At 38.9% G+C, this 25,297-nt stretch overlaps 1 protein-coding gene across 1 annotated transcript in view; it reads left to right on the top strand.

Annotated features, from left to right (window-relative positions):
* STK31 (serine/threonine kinase 31) overlaps window positions 1–25,297 on the top strand; it is a 41,915-nt gene continuing 16,618 nt past the window's right edge. Inside the window, exons 1-12 of the mRNA XM_069773239.1 lie at window positions 1–40; window positions 151–203; window positions 1,651–1,749; window positions 2,756–2,830; window positions 3,583–3,741; window positions 5,452–5,807; window positions 7,685–7,853; window positions 9,872–9,987; window positions 11,410–11,569; window positions 18,052–18,174; window positions 22,427–22,606; window positions 25,164–25,280. Of these exons, the coding sequence (XP_069629340.1) occupies window positions 13–40; window positions 151–203; window positions 1,651–1,749; window positions 2,756–2,830; window positions 3,583–3,741; window positions 5,452–5,807; window positions 7,685–7,853; window positions 9,872–9,987; window positions 11,410–11,569; window positions 18,052–18,174; window positions 22,427–22,606; window positions 25,164–25,280 (1,635 nt within the window). The 5' untranslated portion in view covers window positions 1–12. The remainder of the gene's footprint in view (window positions 41–150; window positions 204–1,650; window positions 1,750–2,755; window positions 2,831–3,582; window positions 3,742–5,451; window positions 5,808–7,684; window positions 7,854–9,871; window positions 9,988–11,409; window positions 11,570–18,051; window positions 18,175–22,426; window positions 22,607–25,163; window positions 25,281–25,297) is intronic.

Below are 25,297 nucleotides of genomic sequence, written 5' to 3'. Positions count from 1 at the left end.
GAATCTGTTGTCATGGATGGAGACACGGACTATGGCAAAGGTAACGCGAGGTGGTTTAACAAAAAAATAATGACCATACAACCCATAATCTTAATTTACGTCGCATCTGAGAATAATTTAAATCTTTTTTTCCTTTTCTTTCCCCTCAAGTTGAGGATGTTGTGGGCTGCCACGTTGAAGATGCTGTAACGTTTTGGGCACAGGTGAATTCAGAGAACTATTTGATTTTAACGGAGATGTTTAATCTTTTCTTCCTCCCCCCCACCCTCCAGATTTCTGTAGAAGTAAGAATAAATGATAGGAGTTGATGTTGGGGGAAAATAGTTAATTTGGATTTCAGAATTGCAAGTATTATTATTCCCTTTTAAACTGAAATCAGTTATTCTTTTCTGAAATGTCAAGAAGAATTGTTCATCCATCCATTTGAATTGTAGCTGGGTTTTCTTGAATATTTGGTAGGCCAAAAAAAAAAAAAATTAGGCTTAAAATATTTGCTGTTGACTGAAGAATACTGTAGAAGGCAGGTGGAGCCCTGCAGGAGCAGGATCCCCTACTCTAACAGCTGAGCATTTGGGGCAGTTTTAATGAAACTTGACATGGAGATGGTTCAAAGACGCTAGGTCCTTTAAAGTTATGTGTAGATGGGCAGGAGGATGTTGGACAGGAGGACTGAGGAAAAGTAAAAAAACCAAAACAATGAATAGTTTTCACTAATGTGGGGGGTGCAGCAGGGAGAGGGGAAAATCAAGAGTACCAAAGCTTGCCTTTTCTGTTTGGTCTGTGGGCTAATTGGTGTGTGCATATTAGTCAACACGTGTGTAGTTTTGAGCCAGTTGGAGGTGGTAATGCTGGTTGTCATGTCCCTAATAGGAATCTGGGGTGGGGGACTAGACTTTATTCATTCTGTTTATGGAATAGCTTCTTCTGATAAAGGGATTTTTAGATGTAATAGTCATAGGTAATTCTCCTTTATGTTCTTACCCTGGCATTCTGACACTCAGTCACGGTGTTTTGTTTAATATTGTAAGGTACAAAAAGTTAGGAGTGTACTTCTAAAGTTAACAAAATGTTTAGTTGCACTAGTGTTTTCTTTCCTGCTCTAAGTTCTGGATCCTTTCGTTTGAATTATGAGTAGAATGTTGTCTAATAAATGCTATGTTACTGGAATTGACCCAGTCTTACAGTGGTTCAGATACCAAGTTGTAACTGGAAGGACACTGCTTCTCTCAGCCAAACCAAAACCCAAGTCTTGCATGTACAGAGAGCGAGGGGTATGCCAGAGCTGTTGTCTCCTTGTATTAAGGAGAGAAAGAAAAAGAACACCAAATACGTACTAAAATTTGTGAGGAAGTATTGATAAGTAAGATCTGCATACTGATTGCAGAAGCCGGTAATTAACTGTTAGAAACGTTAGTTGCGAACTATTTTTCTGGGGTACCTTACCTGCCCCTGATCCATTTCATTAATTTTTGGAAGAAAATGGGAGCAGCTTATAAATGCAACTAAAATCATGAAGATTGAAAGCTTAAGGTGGGGCATTACTTGGCTCAATAGCAGTCAACTGTTTTGATTTAATTTTTGGCTGTTAAAAGCCATCAAGTATCTATTAAAACTGACAGTTAATAACTCATACCCTCTCTCCACACTTAGAATGTCAGTAGATGTAATGACCTCTTGAAATTAAGTTGTGCGCTGGCAGAAGCTTGTCCTCGGGCTAATGCAGTTTTTGGCACACCTGATTTTAGTAAGGTAAGTAGGTTGTGTGTATGTGGAGTTTGTTTTTCACCTAGATGTAAAAGCCTTAATTCTGTGCAACCATTTTCTTAGGTATTTTCTTGATCTTTGATTATGCTGTGGGTTATATTCTGTTAAGACCTATTTAAGAACTGCTGGCTTTCCTAAAGAAAACACTTATTTTGTGTGAGCAAGTTTAAATCTTTCTGCACTTCAGACTTAAGCTAAATGATGCAACTATAGTTGTTTTTTTAACACTCGGGAAATACTACAAGAAGGTAATACACAGAATGCTGAATTCTCTTTTGTTGTCCAGTATACATTATGGGTTGTCTTTAGCAAGAGAGCAACGCTTTTTCAGAGAAGTGATTCTTTGTTCCTTCTCAAGCAGTGTGGAAGATCTTAAAAAAACCTGTAATGTTAAACGTGCTGGACAAAGTACTCTTAAGAGTACTCTTAACAAGGACATGTTTAATAGCAGTTCTGTGAGAAGCGTACAGAGAGCGATGGCAACTTTTGTTTTTTGTGTGTCAACTACTGATAGCTTATTGCAAAGTAAGTTTTAAATAAAACAATTTGTTTGAACTGTTTGTGTGTGCAGGACCTTCTACATTCCTCTTGAAAAGGAAGAAAATGCACCAAGAGCAAACCCAGCATGTTTGTGGTGTGACTGGCTTCTTCCTTTGTTGGGCTTACTAAGCCATCAGTGTCAATAAAATATTGTAGCAATACATTAACAGAAAAGCCATGGGAGTCTGGTGTGTAAGATGTTGGTGTTTTTCTAGTTGCAAAATTTTCTTTGAGCTCTTGTTTTTGGAGTAGAGGATTATGTTTTTCAAGCATCTAGCATATATTGTTAAGAGAGATAGGATATCAAATGCATTACTTTGTTTTCATACCGCTGTTGGGATAATTATAGGAGAGTGTGAAAATAAGATTTGTAATGTATTACAAATAACCATTTTGAGGTATGCTTATATTTTCAGAATGCTGTTCTTGATCTTTTTTTCCTAATTTCCAGATTTATGGTGGGTGTTTTTCTGAAGATGGATGTTGGTACAGATGTATGGTACAGCGAGTGATCAACAACGAAAAGGCAGGAACTTTTTTTTTTTTTTTTTTTAAGTCATGAATCATATCAGTTCTACCTGCAGGATGATAGAAATAAATGCAACTCCTCCTCTTTTCGAAACTTTCTGTGTGAATGCATTTAAAACCAGTGAAATTAACATGTGGGACATGACTTCCAAGTGACCTGTAATTTTGGAAAATGCTGATGAAAATACTGGCAAAACATGATATACTTGCGAAGTGCAGTTGAATCTCTTTATCAAGAGATACAGTGAGTGGTAGTTAATGTTGTTAAGCAATGTAATTTAATTTCAAAACTTCTGAGTGGTGAAAATGGCAGCCTTCATGTGACATGTTAGCAGTGATGCAAATGACCTCAAAGAGTTGTTAATCAGCATTCAGTGACTGATACGGAAGGCTAATAATTCCTATTTAAAACTATAATTTCGAAACAGACTGGTTGGCTTGAAAACATTAGATTGCCTGTATGTCCATTGCAGAAAGTCTTCTGTATTGCTTCTTAGTCATAGCCTTTAGAGAAAAACAAAATTACCAGCAAAGATCTGTTTTGTGTTGTCGCTAAGCTTCTAGACAGGTGCCAACTTAAGAGATTTCTCTAACTCCGTTCCTTCCTCTGAAGGGTGTCTAGGCTTAGTACGGAAGATTCTGATCTCTGCAACATGCATATGTGTTAAAATGCTTATATTCTAGTAGCTGTCAGTGCATATTTCTGTGGGAGGTTTGTGCAACCTCTGCTGATTTATATTATTGTTGCAGTGTCAGGTATTGTACATTGACTATGGAAATTCTGAGGTTCTGAATAGATCAGACATAGTTGAAATTCCACCAAACTTGCAATGTCCGAGTGTTGCCAAGAAATACGCGCTCTGGGGACTGCAGATACCAACTCATCAGAACTTAAACATGTTTGACCAGGTGAGTAGCAGATTTTGAAGCATTTAGATGATGCGATCTGTAACAGGTGCTGCCAAGTATCAGCACAGTGTCACCAGGAGGAGTATTTTAAGAGCTGGATGTTTAACTGTGAAGGCAGGGCATGCTGGGAAGGAGTGTCTGATCTCTTACCCTGAACATACCCTAGAAACTAAAATGGTTTTGTCAAAAATGGTTCAGGTTATGCTGGGGGGTGATTTTTAGAGTATGCTTTTGCCATCTTCAGAGCCTCAGGCCTATTTCTGACTGACCTGAGTTTGTTCTAGCACTGAGGAAGCAAAGTACTTCTGTTTCTTTCCCTTCAGAGGGAAAAATACCTCCCTTGGTCACAGAAACTGCAATAAATTCACTTACATCTGTGAGCTGCTTGAACACCGTGTGCCTGGCTGCTGTACAAACTTCTGGTGAGGAGAGAGAGAATGTCAGGTGAATGTGAGTGGTAGTAGGAACCCTCTCGTCCCTGGCCAGCAATGAAGGCAAAAAGCTCAGGAGCTGATGCCAACAGGACTGGTAAAATCTTTGAGCCCTTCTGAGTGGCACTGGTGACCCTTGATTGAGTTTTACTAGTGGGGGTCTCCCTTTCTGGGATACCAATTACAGTCTTAACGGCAGGCTTCTTCAAGGCTTGTCCCTGGCACTGCCTGTGCTTCTCCAGCCGGTGGCTTGGGAGCAGCAGTTGCTGGAGGAGGAGGAGGAGGCAGGAGGTGGCTGTCCTGCTTGCCTTGTTGTATCCCTCTATCGTTTAGAGGAGATCCTGAGACCCCTTGTGTATGGTCTCATCCCTGGGGTCCTAGTGACATTGCTTAATGTGATCACTTAAGACAGATGAAAATCTCTCTTCTCAATTCCATGGGGTTTTGTTTGTGTGGTGGTGTGGGGTTTTTTTTTTGTTTTGTTTTGTTTTTTTTTTAACAGTTCTTGTTCCTTGAGCTAAAGCTTTATTTGCTTGCTCTGTGTAGCTTTTCTGCCCCCACCCCCTCTGTTCTTAATTTTCAGCAAAACCAGGTTGTTTCAGAAGTGGTGGGGCAAAAAGAAAAAAAACCCTGTTAATAAAAGATAACTTCCTCCCAGATGTCTTGTGAAGGTCTTGAGTGCATTCCCCAGTCTTTCAAAGCTGTTTTTCCTTGATATTACTGATTAAACTGATAGCTGCCAATTTTGGCATTTTCCACTTTCTAAATGAGTAGTTTCAGTAAGGTAGATACATATGCATTCTAATTTGTCGCTATGCTCTATTTCAACTTCTGGACCACTTACTGAAAGGCTGTTAAAAAATGTAAGAACCAGAATATTTTTTTCATACTGTTTTGTATAATACTGTTAAATAGTTGGTCTAGTATCTTCTAAAAGACTTGGATAACCTCATTGCCAGCTTCTATTGAGAGTTGATGGGACTTGGAACTTATGTCACTTATAAATGATACTGAATTCTTCAAAGCTGAACATAGAGGGAGAACTGTTGGTGTTGGAAGTCCAGTCTGGCATTGACAATGATTAGATCAGGTACAGTTGTAGCTGTACAGATGCAGCATTGTTTCAGAATAAATGCGTTAAACATAGGCTTTACCTGTGCAGCTCTTTGGGTTTTGGTATTAAACATGTCCTCTTTTTCTTAAAAGAAAGATGGATGATTTCAGCCAAAAGTATTCAGAGTGTGCAGTACACAACTTTATTGTATTTTTTTTTTTACAGGGAAAGAAGTTCTTGAGCAGCCTAGTTTTTGAAAAAGAAATAAAAATACGTCACAAAGCCAAGCACAAAGATGGTACCATTATTGCCCAGGCAGAATGTGAAAAAATAGATATTGGGGAAGAGGTGGCCAAGGCAGGGTTTGCTGCAAAATGCACATCTCCAGGAAACACTAAAGATGCGGAAGAGAAAAAAACAGATGTCGTTGAAAACCAGCGTCGGAAGATAAAACTTACAGTTCCATTGTTGATAAACAGGTCTGGTCACACACTGTACAGTGCATCAAGAGGGTACTTTGACCAAGTAGCTGCCAGCACAAGGAATCGGAATTTTACTGGAAACCGTATGTTTGCCCCAAAGTAAGGCAGTGGGATGTCATAGAAGACTTTGTATGAATGATCTGATTAGCTTAGTTGGGATGTGGGCTTATGAAAAGGTGGAGGGGGAAGTGAGTATCTAAAATACAAGGTTCAATTTCTGTCTTTCCAGCAGCAAGTAATACTGGTACTCAATGGAAGGGAAGCGTGCGCGTGCTGTGGTGGTGGGAATTGGGACAGTAGTATGTAGAAAACTGTTCATTACTGTTGTTGCTAGTTTGATATCCTGTTCTTCCTCATTTGATTTCCAGAGACAAACTGTTCTTATGTATCTTAATGCAAGATTTTGAAAAAGAAGAAAGGGGTAGCAGCTAGTAAGCAGAGGAGAAGATAGCAGAAAGCTTAGCTGAAAGCAGAGGTTGTGGGACACTGGGCCGCTAGCAGATTTTGCAGTGATAGGCAATGCAACGATGTTTGTTTTAGCATCTGTGTAATTTCCATAGGCTTGTGCTTAAGACTTTTCGTACCTCTATTAAAAACTCACTGGACACAGATGTGGAATGTAAAAGTACACTTGCCTAGCAGGACAAACATACTTTGCTGATTTATTTGTTTAGGAATGTAACAATGTGCTTATAAGAAATAAAGCCAGCAATCACTGTTTGAAGTAAGCTTTGGGGGATAATGGTGTTTCTGCAGCTTGTAATTACATTGACAAGTGGTGATGGTAAGCTGGCGGTTACAGTTGTTGTCAGAAATCTTTTTAAAGAGACTTGTCCTACAGTTTCTAGGATTGCCATGGTAACAGGCTGCTGAGAAAAATGTTTGTGGGTGGGAAAGGTGGTACTTGGCATTCAGAAAGTTGAGATGGTGTAAGAAGTAATGTTCTCCAAAAAAACTTGTTTAGGGTTTGCTAATGTTCCATAATTTGAGCTTCTCCAGTGTTTCAATGACTCACCTAAGGGCACACCCTTCCACATACTGGCATGGTATCCAAATCTGTTTTACAGTTAGATCATTTAGGCAAGTCTAAGCTGTTAACAAATACTAAGATGAAATGAAGTGCTCTTCAAAAAAGTCTAAATTTATAGTAAAGTGCCTCATCCTGAATTATTTTGATAGTCTCATCTGCCCTGTTTTCTGAGTTACAGATACGCTCTGAATCTAATTTAAAAAAAGAAATAGCTTTTTTTTTTTTTTTTGGTGGTGTGCAGCATTGAGATATTTTGTGTACAACGCTATCCTGACTGGCCTGAGCAGCCAGCAGATTCACTATTCTATTTCTGTATGTTCTGGCGTCCTTTAACTTTTTGCATGTTGCAGGCATTTTTGGGGTGGTATGCCTGCGAAGGAAATCGAGAAAGAAAGAAGCTAGGCTGTAACCAAAGCCATGCAGCTGAGGATGAATTTGATGTGAGGTCTAGTGGAGCTTTGGTGCTGTACAGTACTGTCACAGTACTCCGAGACCGATAACTTCGCATTACTACTCTTGGTTATAAAAATAACTTTTAGGGTGTAGATCCAAAACACTAATGTTAAAGCGCTTTGGCTTATTTAGTAGGTAGAAGACGAATTACAACAGACCTTGACTTTTCTGGGTCTGCAGTGTGGTATTGTAAGATGTTTTTTGGATGGGAAAGACTTTTGAGTTAGTGACTATGAAAACATATAAAAGGTTGTCTTCAAATGATGTATTTTTTTCCATAGTGTTGTGTAACAGTCTTGTAAAGACTGGTGTGGAGAAGGATACAAATTCTGAAGAAGCAAAGCATGATTCTGTAGGTGCTTCTATAGTCTTTTTGATGTGGTGGTCTGTAGTCATTACTGAAATTACAATAGCATGAAAGAATACATGTTGTGGGTGTTTTTGTGTTTGTTTTTTTTTTTAAAATTAATTCCTCTTAATTCATTTTGAAAAGGGAAAAAATGCTAGCTTCTACCTCAGTGTCAGACACCAGCTTGGCAGATATAAGACCAGATCAGAAGCTGTCTGAAGAGAAAGAAGTTCTCAGAAGGGAGAATGTAAATCTCTTGCAGAGGCAGAAAGAACTAGAACTGAAGGTTCAACAGCTGAAATGTGAACTTCAGGTATGTGGAAATGCGAAGAGGATGCTTCTCTCCTTGTTGCAAATGTTTCTGACAATGCTTCTGTCTTATGGTTTCATTGTACTCCAGTTCAGCTGTGCACTGTTGTTTGGAATACAGCAGGATTTATCTGGTTGCGTGAAGACTTCTCTTGCCCTGATGCAGGGAGATGCTGTCAATGTGTGCTAGCACACGTTTGTAGTCCAGGTTGGACCCTAGCTCCCCTTGGTGTACATACTGGCTTGCCGTAGTGCTTGATGCAACTGCTGGTTTGGTTGCAGGTGTTCAGTTTGAACATGGAGTTTTACACTTTGTGATTTAAGAACATGCTTCGTGTATAAGGATGTAATCCTTGCCTTTTTTTCACTCACTTAGAGGGGGAAAAAGAGCTTTTTGTGTGTTGGGCTGAAAATTCCTAAGCTTCACAGAATCATAGCAGCTGTGGAATTTTAGAACTGGATAAAAATTATTATTTCCTTAATTGCTGCCTAATAGAAAAGGTGCTTATGTTTCTTTCCAGGGGAAGTTCCTAGCACTATCTGAGAAGCACAGTACCTAGTAATAGTTACTGATAGACTTAAAAATGCTGTGAAAGTTTTTAAGTGTGATAAACAGCAGTAGTAAGAAGAGATTGTGTGAAAGATTGTTATGTTTCCATGAACTTAGAAAAATGTTGGGCAAACTCTTCTCTCTACAGATACGAAAGGAAAATCTGCTGTTGTGTATAACCCTTTGACACGCCCAAACCTGAACTTGCAAACAGCTGTTTACTTTTTCTCTCTTGCAGAATAAAACTACTCATAACCAGCTTTGCTACTTGGTTACCTCTACCTAGAACAGCTGTGTTTCTACATATACTAACCTGTCACTGCACAGATTCTCTGTCCACTGAAGATACGATGTTTGTGCATTTCTATGCAAACTAAATTAACAAGCAACAGAATACATGTCTGCAGCTCAGAAAAAATACTTGAATGCAAGGAATTCCTAGAAGCATTTCTTACATATAGTCTGATGATTTTTTTTTAAAAAACTGATTTCTACAAATTTTAATTACTGTTTTGTGTTGAATGCAAGTAAACTGCTTTAAAAGGTTGTGGATATTCTTTTAAGTAAGAAAATACTTGCTCCCTGCTCAAAACACTATGGTAGGCAATGATTTGTTTTAGAAGGGTGATGTGTGGTGGTGGCTTTAAGAGGCACTTAAAAAAAACCCAAAACACCCTGCAGTCATGAGACTTTGGATGCTTATCTGCAAATACAAAACTATTTAAATCCTTCTGGTTTTTTTGTTTGTTTGTTTGTTGGTGTTTTTGTTTTTTTAATATAATATGTAATGAGTCTGAAAGGCTAACAACGTTTAAAGGCTGTGTTTCATTACCTAAGGTGGAGTTTATAAAAGCATCTCTGTGGTATGAGAGCAGGAGCTTTTAAATTTAGGTTGCCTCTCGAGGGATATAGCCTGATGTGGTCTGTGGGCTTTTTTGGGGTCAAGAATATTCCTTATTTTGTCTTAAGAATATTCCTTGTAGGAAGGTCAGGGTGGTTGTATGTACGGCGAGAGTTCTTGTTTTGCTGCACCACTCTGAGGTGTTGTAGTGGTGGGAGTAAGGAGTTTAGTGAGGTCCTGGACTTGATTTCCGTGAACTAATGGGTAGGAGTTCTTTAGCAAGGGAAGAAAAAATTCCATATTGTCTGAAGACTTGCTAGCAAATAGGGAGTAATTGAAGAAATACACTTGCACACATCACTACTGAAATGAGAGGAAGTAAATGAACCATTTACCTTTAAGAGGCTATTAAAGAAAATAAAATTGTTCTCAGTGGTTTGTATGTCTTTCTAGGCATTTTGTTAGTGTTTTTAGGAGGGCCAGCTCTGTGTGTGTACACGCATATGTGTGTATTTATCTCTAATTTTCAAAAGTCTAAATTGTGGTCTGCATGTTAGTAACCCGGCTGACTGTTGATCTATCTTTATCTCTGTTTGTTGAAACACTGCTCTAAAAACGATAAATAATTCAGAGAGAGAAGGAAGCATCCAGGAAAACTGCTGAAAGTTTTGAGGAAACCCTGCGTACGTATATTGGAACAAAAATGAGAAGTTTGGCTGTTAAGGTGAAGGCATTGAAAGAAGTCAGGTATGTATATTTTTTCTAAAATAGTACTGTTTATCATTGCCCTGCTTATCTCTTGAAGTCTTGCATGCTTTTTTCTCAAAAGTTTTGTTTTGTTAATTTTCTAAGATGTCCTGGTTTCAGCTAGGATAGAGTTAACTGTCTTCCTAGTAGCTGGTACAGTGCTATGTTTTGAGTTCAGTATGAGAAGAATGTTGATAACACTGATGTTTTCAGTTGTTTCTAAGTAGTGTTTAGTCTGAAGTCAAGGATTTTTCAGCTTCTCATGCCCAGCCAGCAAGAGAGCTGGAGGGGCACAAGAAGTTGGCACAGGACACAGCCAGGGCAGCTGACCCAAAGTGGCCAAAGGGGTATTCCATACCATGTGACGTCCCATTTAGTATAGGAACTGGGGGGAGTGGGGTCGGGAGGATCGCCGCTCGGGGACTAACTGGGTGTCGGTCAGCAGGTGGTGAACAGTTGCCCTGTGCATCATTTGTACATTCCAGTCCTTTTATTGCTACTGTTGTCATTTTATTGGTGTTATCATTGTCATTGTTGATTTCTTCTTTTTCTGTTCTACTGAACCCTTCTTATCTCAACCCACGGGTTTTACTTTTTTTTTTCCCCCCGATTTTCTCCCGCATCCCACTGGGTGGGGAGTGAGTGAGTGAGCGGCTGCATGGTGCTTAGTTGCTGGCTGGGGTTAAACCACGACATAAGAAAAATGTAGTGTTGTATACAGAGGGGAGTACTGCCCAAAAGGAAGGGTGAAACCTGAGCTTTTTGGAAGCTCACACTGGAATTTCTGTTGTATGCTTCTCAATGTTTATCAGATGACTTCAATTCACTTCTGCTCCTTTACCGTAGCTGTTGCAAGAAGAGCTTTCAATTCCGTTTTCAAGGAAGATGCTAATTAGTAAATGCAGCTAGTTGTTAAAAGTAACTGGGTAGTCAGAGTTCCTTGGGTATCTGTATTGCTGTGAGAGGTTTATCTGTTATGGTAGCCCAAATTACCCTTCTGGTTTTAAAGGAAGGGACAAAACTGCAGTGGGAAGAAGACTTGAAATAAGAATGACCATGAGCTCCTTTAAGAAGGAATGTGTATATTGGTGTATGTGTTCGTGGAAGATGGGTGAAAAAAAAACCAAAAAAACAAGGAGGGAAAATAGGACAAAAGAGAAATTAAGAGCAGGGGAGAATTTCCACATACAACCTCGTTAATAGGTATAATGAGTGTATTCTTGGTCCTTCCTCAAAAAAAAGATTTAATAGCTGAATGAGACAAATTGCTGCTGCTACCTTTTGAAAGGACCTAGGTTATTAGGCAGGTGCTATCTCAAAATTTGTATGTTCAAGGGGTCTGAATAGCTTTGATTTTTAAACTGCTTGAGTTATTGGAAAAAAAAAATACTGGTAAAACATTGTTTCCTCCTTACAATTTAGGCACACAAGTAAGAACAGTTGTTTTGGGGAGCAGCTCTCAGAAGCCATAAAAGTGGTCACAGAAGGATGTCTCACTGTTCCGTGTTCCTTGGAAAAATTGCAGAAGATTTGGACAGAGTATGACTTGGCTCAAGAGAGGATTCAGTTATGCAGAAATGTGGTAGGTTGGAATTATGTTTTTTTCTCAAGAGCTATAATTTAACAGCTATTGACAGAGTATTTTAGTCTTACAAGCATAGCTGGATAGCATGAGCACAGCATGGAAACATCTCTCCTTTGCTAGGTAAGGTCAGAGGCTTTGCTACCTTTGCCACAACTGATGTATTTGTGGAGTATTTTTTTGTGTTAAACCTAGACTTTTTGACACCCTTGATTTTTGTAAAGAAATATAAGGAAATCAGAACATTGTAGCTAAAAGGTTTCTGCTCTGTAATAGTTAGAAACCACTTCGACTGTGCAGCTGCAGTGTCTGTCTTCAAAATCTTTTGTTAAAGCAGCATGCCACTACTTAGTATATGCTTCCCTTGCATGGGGAGGTGTAGGGAGAGCGGTATGCAAATGCCGTTGTAGAGGAAGATGGACTTGTATAGGGGAAAGCTGCCATCTGGTGTAACTTCTCTGCAACCACAGATCTGAAAAAGCCTGCCTGGGTATGCAGGCATGGCTGTGTTGATAAGGATGGTTATGTACTGCGTCTCTTGTGTGCAGCAATGCTGCTTTTGCGAACGGGAAGGTTCCCGGGTCTGTGGCAGGCATTGTGTGTGGGAAGGCAGGGAAGGGATGGTAGTTGTGCATCTGGGAGAACGACAGCAAACGTCTTGTAACTATTTTCAAGTATAGCCTAAAACATTTTAAACATTTTTGCTTAAGAAGTATTGCTGTATTATGCTGAATTAAACAGCTCGTGAAATGGACTAGAAAATAATGAGCCATGAGGAGAATCCAAGTAAGTTCTGTTTCTGTTGCTCATACAGGGAAAAGTATTAAAACATCTATAGCATGGCATACATTTGATTGCTGTAGGTGAAAAGAGATTCTTTTGTTTACTAAAAACTAAGTCAAATGTTTAAACTTGGCAGCACTAAGATAAGTGTTAACAAGCAGATGACATTTTAATATTGCATCTTGTATAGGGAAGTAATGTGTAGGAGAATGATTTTTAACAATGCTTAATCAGCAGCCAATTATCAGAGTGATTTAATAAAGTTTGCTGTCAGCACTACAGAGTTTCTTACATCACACGCACACACAGATATAGAGGTTAACCTATAATCAAGATTTTCTCTCTTGGCCAATTATAGTAAACTATTGATACCAAATGATTTTTAAAAACCTCACAAAATCAAATTCTAGCAAATTACTCACTATTCTCCTTTGTCAACATTTGTCAGCAGATGATCTTTGACCCCTTCTTTATTGGCATCTATTAGCAGACAATCTTGGAAATTCTTGTGAAATCTACTCTTTGAAATCCTCACAATATCTACTAAAAATCCTTGTGAAATCTACTCTTTGAAATCCTCACAATATCTACTACTTAAAATCCTTGTGAAATCTACCCTGAGAGGTGTCCCAACTTAGGGGGAGATACTGGGTCACCGCCTGCTGTGATCCCAGAGAGCTGAAAGGGTCTTGCTTAGGACCACTATGTATAGGTGACTTTGGGCAATGTATTTCCGTTCTGGCCATAGTTCTTGTCAGGTAATTCTGACACCCTCCAAGGTGGGCCATGATCCAGGTGGCAGGAGTTTCATGTCTGGTTAGGGAATGCCTAATCATCCTAACTCACTGTACTGTAGCCAGGATAAGAAAGTACAAGGTTGTCCCACCTCACTGCACAAGAACAAAATGTTGGCTGGTCCTGACATCCCAATGTGGCCTGGAGGTGCCTGCATCACCACAGTCGTCCAGTTTTGCTTTGACTTAGTTGGGCTGGGGATAGACAGAAAGAAAACTCTCAACGTGGACAAGAGTTAGGACAGATGCAGATACAGTGGTGTCACTGGTGAGTCTCAAATTGGTTATTCAATAGAGGAGATGGTTGCTTTGCTGTCATTCAGGTGGCAGTGTGTTTGAGGTTTAGGGTGGGGGTTTTTTGTTTTTTTTTTTTGTTTGTTTGTTTTTGTTTTGAGTTGCCAGCCCCAGCAAGCAGCATTTTTCCATGAGAAATATGAAAGAGGTTTAATTCTTGAAGAGTGCTTGAGGTTTTTCTGATGGACTAATTTGTTGGAATATGTTAGACAATTTGGACATTGTCACCCGTTTCAGTTGTGAATGGCTAACAATGAAGTCACGTCTTCATGATGTGTTGCAGCGTGTTACGCTGCCAAAATACTCAAAATACAGCTGAAATGAGCTTACAGCACTATGCTGCTTCTGGTAGCTCCACATGTGTTTTTGTAGCCCTCTGTTTTATGTTGGCAAGGTGTGGCCTCACACATGGCTTCAGAACTTGTTTTGTTCAGAAATCAGCAAGCCCCCACGTCCCCATCCCACCCGCCCTATTCTGACATTGTTCCTGGTTGCTGAAGCTAAGGTGTAAATGAACGGTGGCATGAAATCTTGTGACTTTCAAGAGCACGCCATTGCTGTAAAAAAACTTCCTGCTATCTGAAGAGAGGATTTGTCATGGTAGTGTCACAAATATTTTATTAAACAGGGAAAAATAAAGAAGATGGGAGTTCTGCTAGATGTCACATATCCCCCAGAGTGCCCGAGTGCCGCAAAGGGTATGTAAGTGGGAATGCGTGTGGAAGTGTAGAGGTCCCTGAAGAATTAATTTAGTTTTCAAGATGAATTGGTAACAGCTGGAAGCAGGACATCGCAAGGCTCTTGTGGAATTTGTCTCAAGTATTTTGAAGACTTTGGCAGGTGAAGGGTACAGAACAAGAGTTTTGGTGGCATCATGCTAGAGCTACAGTACCACAAAGGTTATCCTGTTTCAGTGTGCAGTGTAGTGACTTAACTTTTTTTTTCCTGAGAATCATTTTGATTTTTAAAGATGTATTTTATGTGCTGTTAACATGCCACAGAATCTTGGCTACTGTATTTGCAAATACAAGAAGTGTTCAGGATGCACACAGTAAAAGGGTGTGCTTGTTATTCTGCCTGTCATCCCTACTTAACTTATACTGACTGTAGATAGGCTAACAAGTATGTTAATGTCACTAACTTTGTTTCCTGCTCAGTTAAAATGAGGTACAGTTAAATCCAGTGTACAGGAAGCCCAGTGAACCCAAACAGATGGATGAAATAGCTGGTTATTAAACTATAGCAGACTGTTTAACTCTGTTTGCTTAATCTGTCAACCTAGCTGCCAAAATTTGTTTTACTAAGTTAATTCTTGCTATTTGGTTGCCTAAGCAATGTGCTCTTCCTTTAACCTCCCTGCAGTGCTGATGCCCTCTCTTGCTGTCACAAGCCTCATTTGTTTGTAAGCTCTTGGGAGTGAACATCTTGTCTTGCTTTGGGGGAAACCTAATGCATCTTAAACAAATATCACAGGCATGAGTAAACCCAATAAAGTTTGAGTGCAGAGTAAATGTCATTATTTCAGTTTCCATTGTCTGTGCTTTCTTAGTTGGTTTATGCTGGCTTAACTGGGTCTCTCCTGGATACTGTCCCAACAACGAAGATGGGCAACTGGAGCATTTGTTCTTCATAAGGTATTTGTGTAATGTATGTCTTGGAAGCATAAAAGGTAACCGGTGAAATGAGGTGTGTATGAAAACGACAAAGATGGTTCTTCTGGAGTGGAAATGCTTAAAAATATATTAAAAACTAATCATAAAGTTTCATGTAAATTCAGCATCCAAATAGGAAGGTAGTGGTGCTGATCACTTAACCAGCTCTCCTATGAAAAGTTACCGAGAGGATGGTAGCTTTACAGATGAAAAAAACAGGGATAATTAGAAGTTGCCCTGATTGCGATGTAGGTAGATACCCATAGTTGATAGGGTGTAATACAAATACTGACTTTTCAGACATTGTAGATAGTGTTTTATGGATGTATTGCTTAATTTCTGATTTTCATTTAGAAACTTACTCAAGATTTACTTTATTGGAGACTGTAATGTACATACAAAACATTTTTTGTGGGAAGGATTTAAAAATAATCATGCCAATGTTTAAAAAAGAACTCTTCAGTTGCTCATTTTAAAAAAAAAAAAAAAAGTGGGGGAGGGTGTGATAAATAGAGCTGTTTAATGAGGATGCTGATGCCAGAGCTAGTTTTAGCTATTTCGTATACTGCGAAGTAGTAACTTGCACTAAAGGGAGCCAAAAACTGGGGCTGAAAGTAGAAATAAGCTCTAAAAATGGATTAGAACTTATCCATGGAGGGGGATTAATTTTTTTTTCTCTTGCTTATGAGGTCATTAAATCACGCTAAAGCAAGAATACATCGATGAGGTGATTGCACTATACATATCCTGCTGTTATGGACTTTAGTAAGCATTGCTATAGTTATTGGAAACAAGATGGTAAGCTAGCTTGGCATTTGGTATGACCGAGTCTGGTGGTTGGTTGTGTGTAGTTTGGTTTTGGTTTGGGGGGGGGTGTGTGTTTGTTTGTTTGGGTTTTTTTTTTTTGAGATATAAGATGAACCAGACACAAAATAAACAAAATATTGTAGTTTGAGAAGTGTTTAGCCTGTTTTAAAGGAGTTTAATTCTACTGTTTGCTGTTGTGATGAGCTTACGTTTTTGTAAAGCAGACTATTAAAATATTGCCTGTGTACTTCATGCTCTCTAAAGTTACTGTTACTTAACAGGCATTATCTGAGCCATGAACTGTCACATGTACCTAGTTAAATGGCAGACATTGGAAGGAGACTTGGCCTGTGGCTCCTGAGCTGTCTGTTGAGTTCTTGGATTGTCATTTAGTCATGTGTAGACTATTAAATTTATTCTACTGCTTGAACCTGGTATTAATTGGAGTTTGGTTGCCTGGCTGAATCTTCTGCTACATTATGTCTCCATCGCTCTAGTTTTTAAACTAATATTCTGCAGAAATCTTGTCTTGAAAAGTGTTCTTTATGACAGGGGGTCCTTAATCCTTTTTATGCCATGTGTTACAGTATTCTTTTACAAACTAAATCCTGTCTCATGCAGGAAAACCAGCAGGAAGTCTGTAAAAATTGTCTGTGCTTTTGGTTACCCAAGATGCCCAAGAAGTGCAGAACTGCCTGTTAAAATCTTTTTGTTGCTGTTGTTTCATGTTTTTAAGTGCTGAAGCAGTTAATGTTGTGTTCACCTTTTATAATAGAACTTAATCCACTGATTTTTATTATCCAGCCCACTAATATCTGGCTGAATGACAACATCTGTTCAATTGCTAATGTAAGTTTTAAAGCAGTGTATGCTACAACTTGGGATTTTACTTTTAGTTGGAGTTTGTTCACCTATCAGTTTCCAACCATGGGATCTCATTCTGTCCTTGTCTTACAGGCAAAAGGTTTCTAGTCTATCTTCTGTGGATACTTACAAACTCCTGATTAAGTCAACTTCTAAGATTTCACTGGATAATGTAAATTTAAAAACACTCTTGAACCTGTGTTTGTGTATACATATTTATATTACAGATACATTTATATTCTATATTGCTTGTTAATAGGAAGTGTTCATTTGACTCCTCTTTGGCTCCATGTGAAACTGGTATTAGTGCGATGGTTAACTCTTCCGTTGTTTTCCATTTCTTTAAATGGAAATGGGGGGGCAGGGTGGGGAAGGGAACATGTGTCAGGACAGTGTGTTATAGCTCCTTCAATCATTTTACTTTTTAATATTTGAAGATGGATGTAGAAGGAAATAGCAAATATTTACAGTAGGTCTGTAAAGCTGTAGTTTGGTCTTCCATGTTCACATATATATTTTCATATTTCTGTTGGCATGTTGAGTTAAATTACTGAAAAGAACACTGCAAACGTGCTTCTGAGTATAGATTTTAACTTCCTTCATCCATTTTGAGAGGTTTGGGTTTGGTGAGTCTGTCAGGTACCTTGTCTGTTATGAATGTGGGGTTCCTTTCCCATTAGCAGAACTAATCCTGCCAGTCATCCAAGGGAAACTTTGTTTTTGTTTTCTAGAAAATTATTTTTAGTTTAATGATCTTACTGCAGATAATCAGTAGGGAGTTTACAAGTCACCTGTCTTTCCTGCTAGAAGGAAAGGAAAAAATTGGTAAAGTTTTGTTTTGTTTTTTTTTTTTTTATTCTAGAATATTCTTCTCCAGCAAGAAATCTTTTGCAATCTGACTTTGTGGATGTAATTTGGCATGTATATAAGTGTGGATAATCCAAATTCTAATTTCTGTAATACAGTCAAAAACTGCAGGACAACAAGGACATTTTAAGTTTACAGGGGCCCTTAGGACTCCCATTGTTATCAACAGTCATGCAGAAACTGTTTCTTCAGTTGTCTGATAATGTCATATTTTTACACTGTAAAGGATGCGGTATTTGTGCAAGGTGGTCATGTCATAGGAGTAGAGTTTAAAAACAAAATTTGTTTTTTCACTCATTCCTAGTCAGGCATGTATTGTGTTATTCATACTTGCAAGGATTAACGCTTTTTTGTATCACTTTCCACATTGTGTATGTGGCGTTTGGGTGTGAGTTGCTGACTTGCTTTTCTTTCTGTGTAGGATGAAAGAGATGAATTGATTACCAAGAGGGATGAGGTGCAGCAGAACTTGTATTCAGCAGTGGAAGAATTAATTTTGGAAGTGGATCAGCTGCCCCTCTCTGAGCGCTCAAGAACGTTACAGGTAAGGAGGTTGATTTTATCAGTATTGATTCTGAAACAGAGAATCTGTGGAGGGTGTTTCTTAAATGTTACACATTTTATAGTTGGAGACCTCGACAGCAGCAGATGAAGCTTTAGATAATACTTCCAAGTTAAGTTGTACATCTGACGCCTGTAGTTCTCAGTGTTACTTGTGATCCTGGTCTCCTAGATGTTTTATTTCTAGGGAAATCATTATCTAGATCCTGGATTTGAGCAACAGCTTTTCTCTTATGGTACTGTGTTTGGTGACTAACAAGATTTCACTAAGCACAGAATATTTAGTAGAAGACAGGTGTTAGAGAGAACCTATAATTAAAAAGTCAATGCAGTTGTCCTGTAAATTGTGGTGGTGGGTTTTATGGTTGGATTATATGCTTTCCTAGGCCTTTCTGTTAAGGTGGCTGTGTAGTTTGGACTAGTGTAGCAAAGTGTAAAATGTTTTAAGCTTTTTTTTTTTTAAGGTGAGAATTAAACACCACAGAAGCATATATTTATAGCAAGAGTCTCTCTCCCTCTCAGTCAACCCAACATAAGAAGATGGGGAAGTAGATGGGGAAATAGGCTCTGTAGAGGCAGTGAGAACTTTTGAAGAGGACTTTACCCACAGAAATATTACCGAGCTGGTGTCACTGGCCTTTGCTATTAGAAAAAATTCCTTTTCTTCTTTTTAACTTCAGAAATAGTACTTGCTTTTATTTTGACTGTGCAAGTGTGTGTGGAGAGGGGAAGAAGTTTGGCAGTAGTTTGACAGCTTGTCTGTACAAATCCAGAGATGTATTCATCCACACATGTATAAAATTGTGTTCTTATGAAAAATTACCAAGATTACAGGCTGCACATAAGTTTGTTTAAGGTTGGAGCAGCATTAATAAATTGAAGCTTTCAAATTTTCATGGAATTACTCAATTTCTAATGGAATTATTTTTCAATGCCATTCAAAAAAATGTTTTGATACACTTATTTTTTGGTTCTAGTCTGATATGCAGATTAGTGTCTTAATTCAAAAAGGGGTTGGATGGTTGGCATTTCATGACTTTCTATCACTGGAGGCCCTGTGTGGATCCTGCTCTTTCAGACAGAGGAAAGTCGTGGTGTGGTGTTGGGGCCAGGGGGGTTCTGTTTTGTGGTTGGTTTTGGGGTTTGGGTTTGTGTGGGGGTTTTTTTTGTTTTTTTGGGGGGTTTTTTTTTTTTGGTGTGTGTTTAAGGGTTATGCTGTGCTAATCCACTAGGTGGTAGGCATTAAGCATCTTCTAGATAATTGCACTGCAGTGACATTTTAATAGTGTTTTGAAAATACTTGAAGGGGTACTGAAATGCTGCTAGGTGTGTTAAGTGAATTTTGGGCTTTAGCTTAACTGTGGTGATGGTCCTCTCTTGTATTAGGAACTAGAAGATTGAAACAGTTTTCCCAAGCAGGGAAACAGAAATAAGTTTTTACCACATATCAGCGAGAACCTTGGTTGCAGTTTTAAAGAGCTGAAGAGGTCATGCTGTACTGTCCTAGAGAACAAGTATTTTTCCACTGTCTCTCAGAACAGGAGCTTGGGAGCTAATGCCCCTCTCACTGAGGCTGTGTATTGCAAACCTCTCTTCTGCATCATACATCTCTTCTGGCTTATGTTTTATACCTTCTGGTGAGAATTGTTGTTGGCCTCAACTACAGACAGATTCAAACAGCTTCAGCTGCAGTTGGTCCAACTGGCTAGGACCGAAATAAACAGTGAGCTCTATGCTTTCCAAGTGATAATGCTGCATTGGTGAAGAGGGAAGCTGAGAGTGTGGGCATACACATAAGTTACTCTAAAGAAAGCTAGGGTGTGAGCTGAAGAGTTGGTCAGCTGTTCTGTGCTAGCTGTCTGTAAAGCATGTTTCCTCTGCCCCATGGATAGTGTGTAGTAGCTTGTTCTGCTCCCTTTGAATTATGGTGCTTAGAGATCGCAACTGGGACAAGTTCTTGTATACCACTGAGCTGTCTTCATATGGCAACTTGTTATCCTTCTGGAGCCTGCTTCTATATCCATATGCTGGTGAAGTTGTTAATGTTTTAGGGAAGTGTGTTTGTATTATGAAAAAGAAATGGGAAGAAATAGGATGTAACTTACAGGATTCTTTCCTTGAGGACAGCCTGATGGAATGCATGCAGATACTCTTCTGGTGTGACTAGTGCTATTATTTTTGTAAACAGAGTGTGATACTGGATATGAAACTGTTACTGAGCACTTTCCTCAGCGCTATTACCCACTTCTGGCTGCTGTTAAATGGGATGATTTTTTTTCTTCCTCCTTCAGACTGTTGCATTTGAACTTGGCTTCAAAGCCTTGCCATGCTATTTTCTATCCATGTGTATCCTGGTGTGTTAAGTTCCAGCTGTTTAAAAAAGAATACAAGAAAAATCTGTTGTGCACTTGAGTGATTTAAATAGCGTCCATAAATTTAGCACGAACTTCCTTCTTGTATTTACTTATAGACAAGCATATTTGTACAAAGCTCATGTCACTTGGCTCTGTTGGAAATTGCTGCTTTAAACAATCTGTTGTACTGAATGAATGCTGTTCATTGTAGTAACAATTGTTATCAAAGTGGTTTTACAATTTTCATAAGGTACTGTTTGGTCGATTTTGTTGTTGTTGTTTGTTTTGGGTTGGTGGAGTTTTTTGTGTGTGGGGGTGTGTGTGTGTGTCACTGTAGTTGGTTATAATGTGAGGAAATTGTTATGCTTTTGGCCCCAATCTGAACTTTTGCTGTGCTGTGTCTGTAGAGCTGGGGCCTGGTTGTGGCATCATCATGTATAGTTCTACAAAATTGGTCAAGCTCACTTCTTCACCTCTGCACTACCTGGCAGCCCTTGGCAAGGGGAGGCCATTGCTGCTGCCTCCTGACAAGTGACTTTAAGTTCTGTCATATTGCTTTTTTCATGGTATTGGCTGTTGCATCTGAAGGGATGCAAAGATGAAAACCTCTCTCGAGAGGAGGAGAGAGAGGTGTTTTGGTGTTTTTCTTCATCTATGTGACCTAGGTGTTGTTTGGGAAGGTCTGTGATATTTAACTCAAATGTTCTGGGATCTGACAAAAGAAAAAAAGTGAAACACTGTGTATAAGCAAACTGTCAGCAGCCTTTCTCGGGGTTTCGTTAGTGATCTTGTCAGGAATGATGTGGGTAAGTAAAATGATGGATTTTGAGAGCTGAAGGATGCTATTTATTACAAAAGCACAGGTTTATCCAGTCAAATCCCACTGTTCGGGGAGAATTTTCTCTTTTGAACTACAGCAAATTGCCTGCAAGCACCAATGTAGCTCTCAAGTATTTTTCATCATGGGACTTTCTACCCAGGTGCAAGGAAGTCTGCTTTCTGTCAGGATGTTGTCTCTACTGGTACTTGACTGATACATTCCTCCCTGCTTGTTCTTCAGGTCATTTGACAGACTGCCCTTTGTTTAAAAGTCATTTCTGCTTGCCCTGAGCTTTAGCCTCAATGCCTTTCCCTTATGTGCAGCACTTCAGTTTCTTTTCCAATACAAGTCAAAAGGAGGTAGACCATATGCTTCATATACTTGCAGGATACTTGGCTTTTAGATAGAAATAGAAGTTTCTAGACTGTAAAACTTGTTTCAGAGGGCCTTCAGGTATCAGGCATGTAGGTAATTGCTGTTCCATCTGGGCATCAGTGTGATGACGAAGGTGCATCAGAAGAGCTTTGACTAGTGAATTTTGAAGGGAGGGATCAGTCCAGAAGCATTCCTTGGGCGTCTGGCTGCTCACCTTGTTTCCTAGTACAAGTTCACTTTGTTTTCTGAATTTGAGCAATCCTATGAGGAGCATTATAAATTGAACACTGTTTTGCTCTTTATTCTGATAAGTATGACTTTAAAGTCCAATCTGTAGGGAAGAAGAAACTAGAATACAAATGACTTCTTAGGAGCTGTTAAGCTTTTTGCAGTGTCTTTTCCTTCCATATTTTGAAGGGAAAAATCAGACACTATTATCTCTGTGTGAGATCCTTTTCTGCATTGCATTTTCTGGTAGACATACTGCCACTAGATCTGAGAGGAAAGTGGATATAAAATATACTTTACTGGATATGGAAAGAGGCTTTCATAGTAGAAATAATTTCATGACAGCAGGTAGTGCTAACTTTTTCTGTGTTAAATATCTTGATTGTTATAGATATTATATGGTCACAAAATTCTTCAGGATTGCAAACCTGGTTTTGTTTGATTCACTCAATGCACAGGAACTGTCTGCTTCGCTGGAGATGGTGTATGGTCAAGGTTCTGAAGCAGATGACTCTGAGGAGATATTTCAACAGTTCTTTAAGTGGAAGAATGTTAAAATGAAGAAGTTAATTTGTGTCAGAAATGATACGGACACAGCTCTGCAAATTCTTGCTGACTGGTTCAGTGGCATTGTAAAGGTAAGGTGAACAGTCAATTTTTCCTGTTGGTGAAAAAGATGAAGTATGACACTGTCTAACCAAGCTCGTGAGGAGTAGGCATTAGTAGGAACAACTAGCTATGGCAGGGAGATTGTGCCTATTAACAGTGGCTCTAAATGACAGTGCCTCAATACAGAGGGAAAGGTAATGTGTTGAGGAATGTTAATTTACCTGTATTCTTAGTGTACCTTTGTGGTGAGCCAGAGTTTATGCTTTCTTGTGAAAGGACATCTTTTGTGTAAAGATCAGTACTTTTATGCAAGTATAACTTTTGTATGGGTGTGCTCTGCCTGTTCATTTTGTGACTGAAATGCTTCAATTAGTCCTTTGAAGTGGCCTTTGGATAGAAGGACTTCAGATTTTAAAAGGTTCTAGTTCATAAATGCTGCTGACAGAGGTGATGAAAGATCACTGCAAAGAATAAGCCAATTTGACTGGACATGATCTAGGTACAAGTTGCAGACAAATATATAATAGCGTTTGGGGTTTTTTTTCCCCTCATTGGAATGCTGAATTTGGAGAGTTTATGCAAATAAATTGTCCACTTCTATTTGCATGTCCTACAATATTTTCTGGAATACCATTCTGATGCTCTGTCTTTGTCTGAGTTGTAGGAGGTTTGGAGCACTGAAGTTGAGTGTGTGTTATTTGTCTTAAAAGGAGATGGATGGTGAAAGTGGGTTACCATCCATTGAGTTCTGCTTGTAGTGAAAGTGCAAAGTAGGGAGGTAACTTTGCAGCTTTCCTGACTCTGTGCTTAATATCTATGTTCTTGCTCAGTTTAGGATTCTTAATCTTTCTGGAAAGACTGTAAGCTGCTCCCTCTCCATTCCTGTAGGCCCAGCTTCCTTCATCTTGTTGCACTTGTGTGTAAATGTTTTCAGTTTGTGTCAGCATAACCTTCCTGCCCATATGAATTGTACGTAATCCACAAGGGCCGTGCACTTTCATAGTGAATAGGTTTTCTGCCCTTGCATTTCATTGTAACGAGAGCATTTACTGTGGCCAGATGCTGTTATGAGTAACAGTGTTCCTTGACCTGATGGTAAATGCTGTTCAGCAGTGGTGTAGACTTGGTGCATGTCATGTGCAGTATAATGTTAATGAGTATAATTACTTGCAGATGTTTATAATCATGTCAGTTATTAGAGGGGGCAAACAAACTGGCAGGTGGGTTTCTGTGATTGCTGGGTGCAATTCAGAGTGCTGTTCTGCATGTATGAAAGTGACTAAAGTTTGTTAGTGTAGTGATGAACTTTGGTTTACCTGTTTCAAAACTGAACTTTTCTGCAAACATTTCAGAGACACAGGAAATGTACAGACTTTTGGCATGGGTTGGTAAAGTGCTGCTGGGTAGACCAAGGAAGAAATTTTCACTTATCCATAATCTAACCATTTCAGCTTTTGATATGCAATTATTCTGTTGCAATTTAACTTCCACCTCCTTTTTTAAGAAAAAGTGTGAGCAATCATGTAGAGGAAATGCTTCTTTGAAGTGTTTCCCTTCCCTTTATTTTAAATAGATACTGCTCTTCCTCTCTTTCTGAATCCAAATTAATCTCATGTAGCATCAATCAGAATCTACAATAGGAGATGGGTCAATGACAGACTAGGAAATTTTCGGAGACTGGATGGCTCCTTTCCAGTATGCAACTCCAGGCTTTGGGGAGCAACATACTGTTTGAACTTGCACTGTTAATGTTTTTATTTTAGTTCCTTTAAGGTTAAGGCAATAAAATATTTTCACAGTCTTTAGTGGAATACACATGCTTGATAGGTAAGTAAACAAGGTGGAGCTTGCAGGTTTCTATTATGACTGCGTATTGTGCATGTTAAATACAGGACCATATTTTCATTGTAGTTCTGGTTGCCAGTGTAATATCTCTTCTGCAGATATGAGTAATAAAACTTTGCTGAAAACAACATTCAATGTAATTATAAGCTTATCCTACTGATTTTTCTCTGGCACCTTCTGTATCTTCTATCTTGAAGCTAATTTATTCTTGACTTCTCTGAAAACACATAGTGTTTCCTGGAGAAATCTTTAACCTTATTTCACACTTGATAAACTGCGAAATAGATTCCAGGATGTTTCTTTATCTCAGGTAGTACTGTATAGGAATGGAAAGCCCACGTGACAGTGAAAGTGCCATATTGAGCGTCTTGTGTATCACTGTGTGGGCAGCACACATGTTGATTTTTGACATGAAACTCAATAGGAGAAGGATTGGGATTCTTCAACTGTTCCATTTTTGGTAAAAAATCAAAATGAGATTAGGAAAATGAAACGCGATTAAGGTAAGAATCAACTTTCTTCTTGCCTGGTGAATCTTAGTTATAGAAGTCATTATATCACTGAAGTGTGAGGCAGTTAAAGGTGAGATATGACACAAATCCTGATTAGGTTTCCAGTAGTGCTAACTCTTTGTATTTCTTGCTTTTTTTTGCTGTCTGCTTGCTAACTTCTTACTTTCGATTGCAAGGCTGACTTTTTTTTTTTCTTTTTTTTTTTTCACCCTCTCGTCCCTCTTTGAAGTGTTTTGACCTGATGTCAGAAGCATCTTCAGATTTAGAGGAAGTGGTTGGCAATCTGGATGAAATTCTCAAAAAGGTTGAGTTGGCTATTTGTGAAGAACTGGATACTGACTTACATGTAAGTTCTAGTCATGC

This window comes from Haliaeetus albicilla, chromosome 2, assembly GCF_947461875.1.
Source record: "Haliaeetus albicilla chromosome 2, bHalAlb1.1, whole genome shotgun sequence".
Taxonomy (NCBI): Eukaryota; Metazoa; Chordata; class Aves; order Accipitriformes; family Accipitridae; genus Haliaeetus; species Haliaeetus albicilla.
Note: the sequence above shows the minus strand (reverse complement) of the source record. Positions and strands in the feature narration are given on the sequence as shown.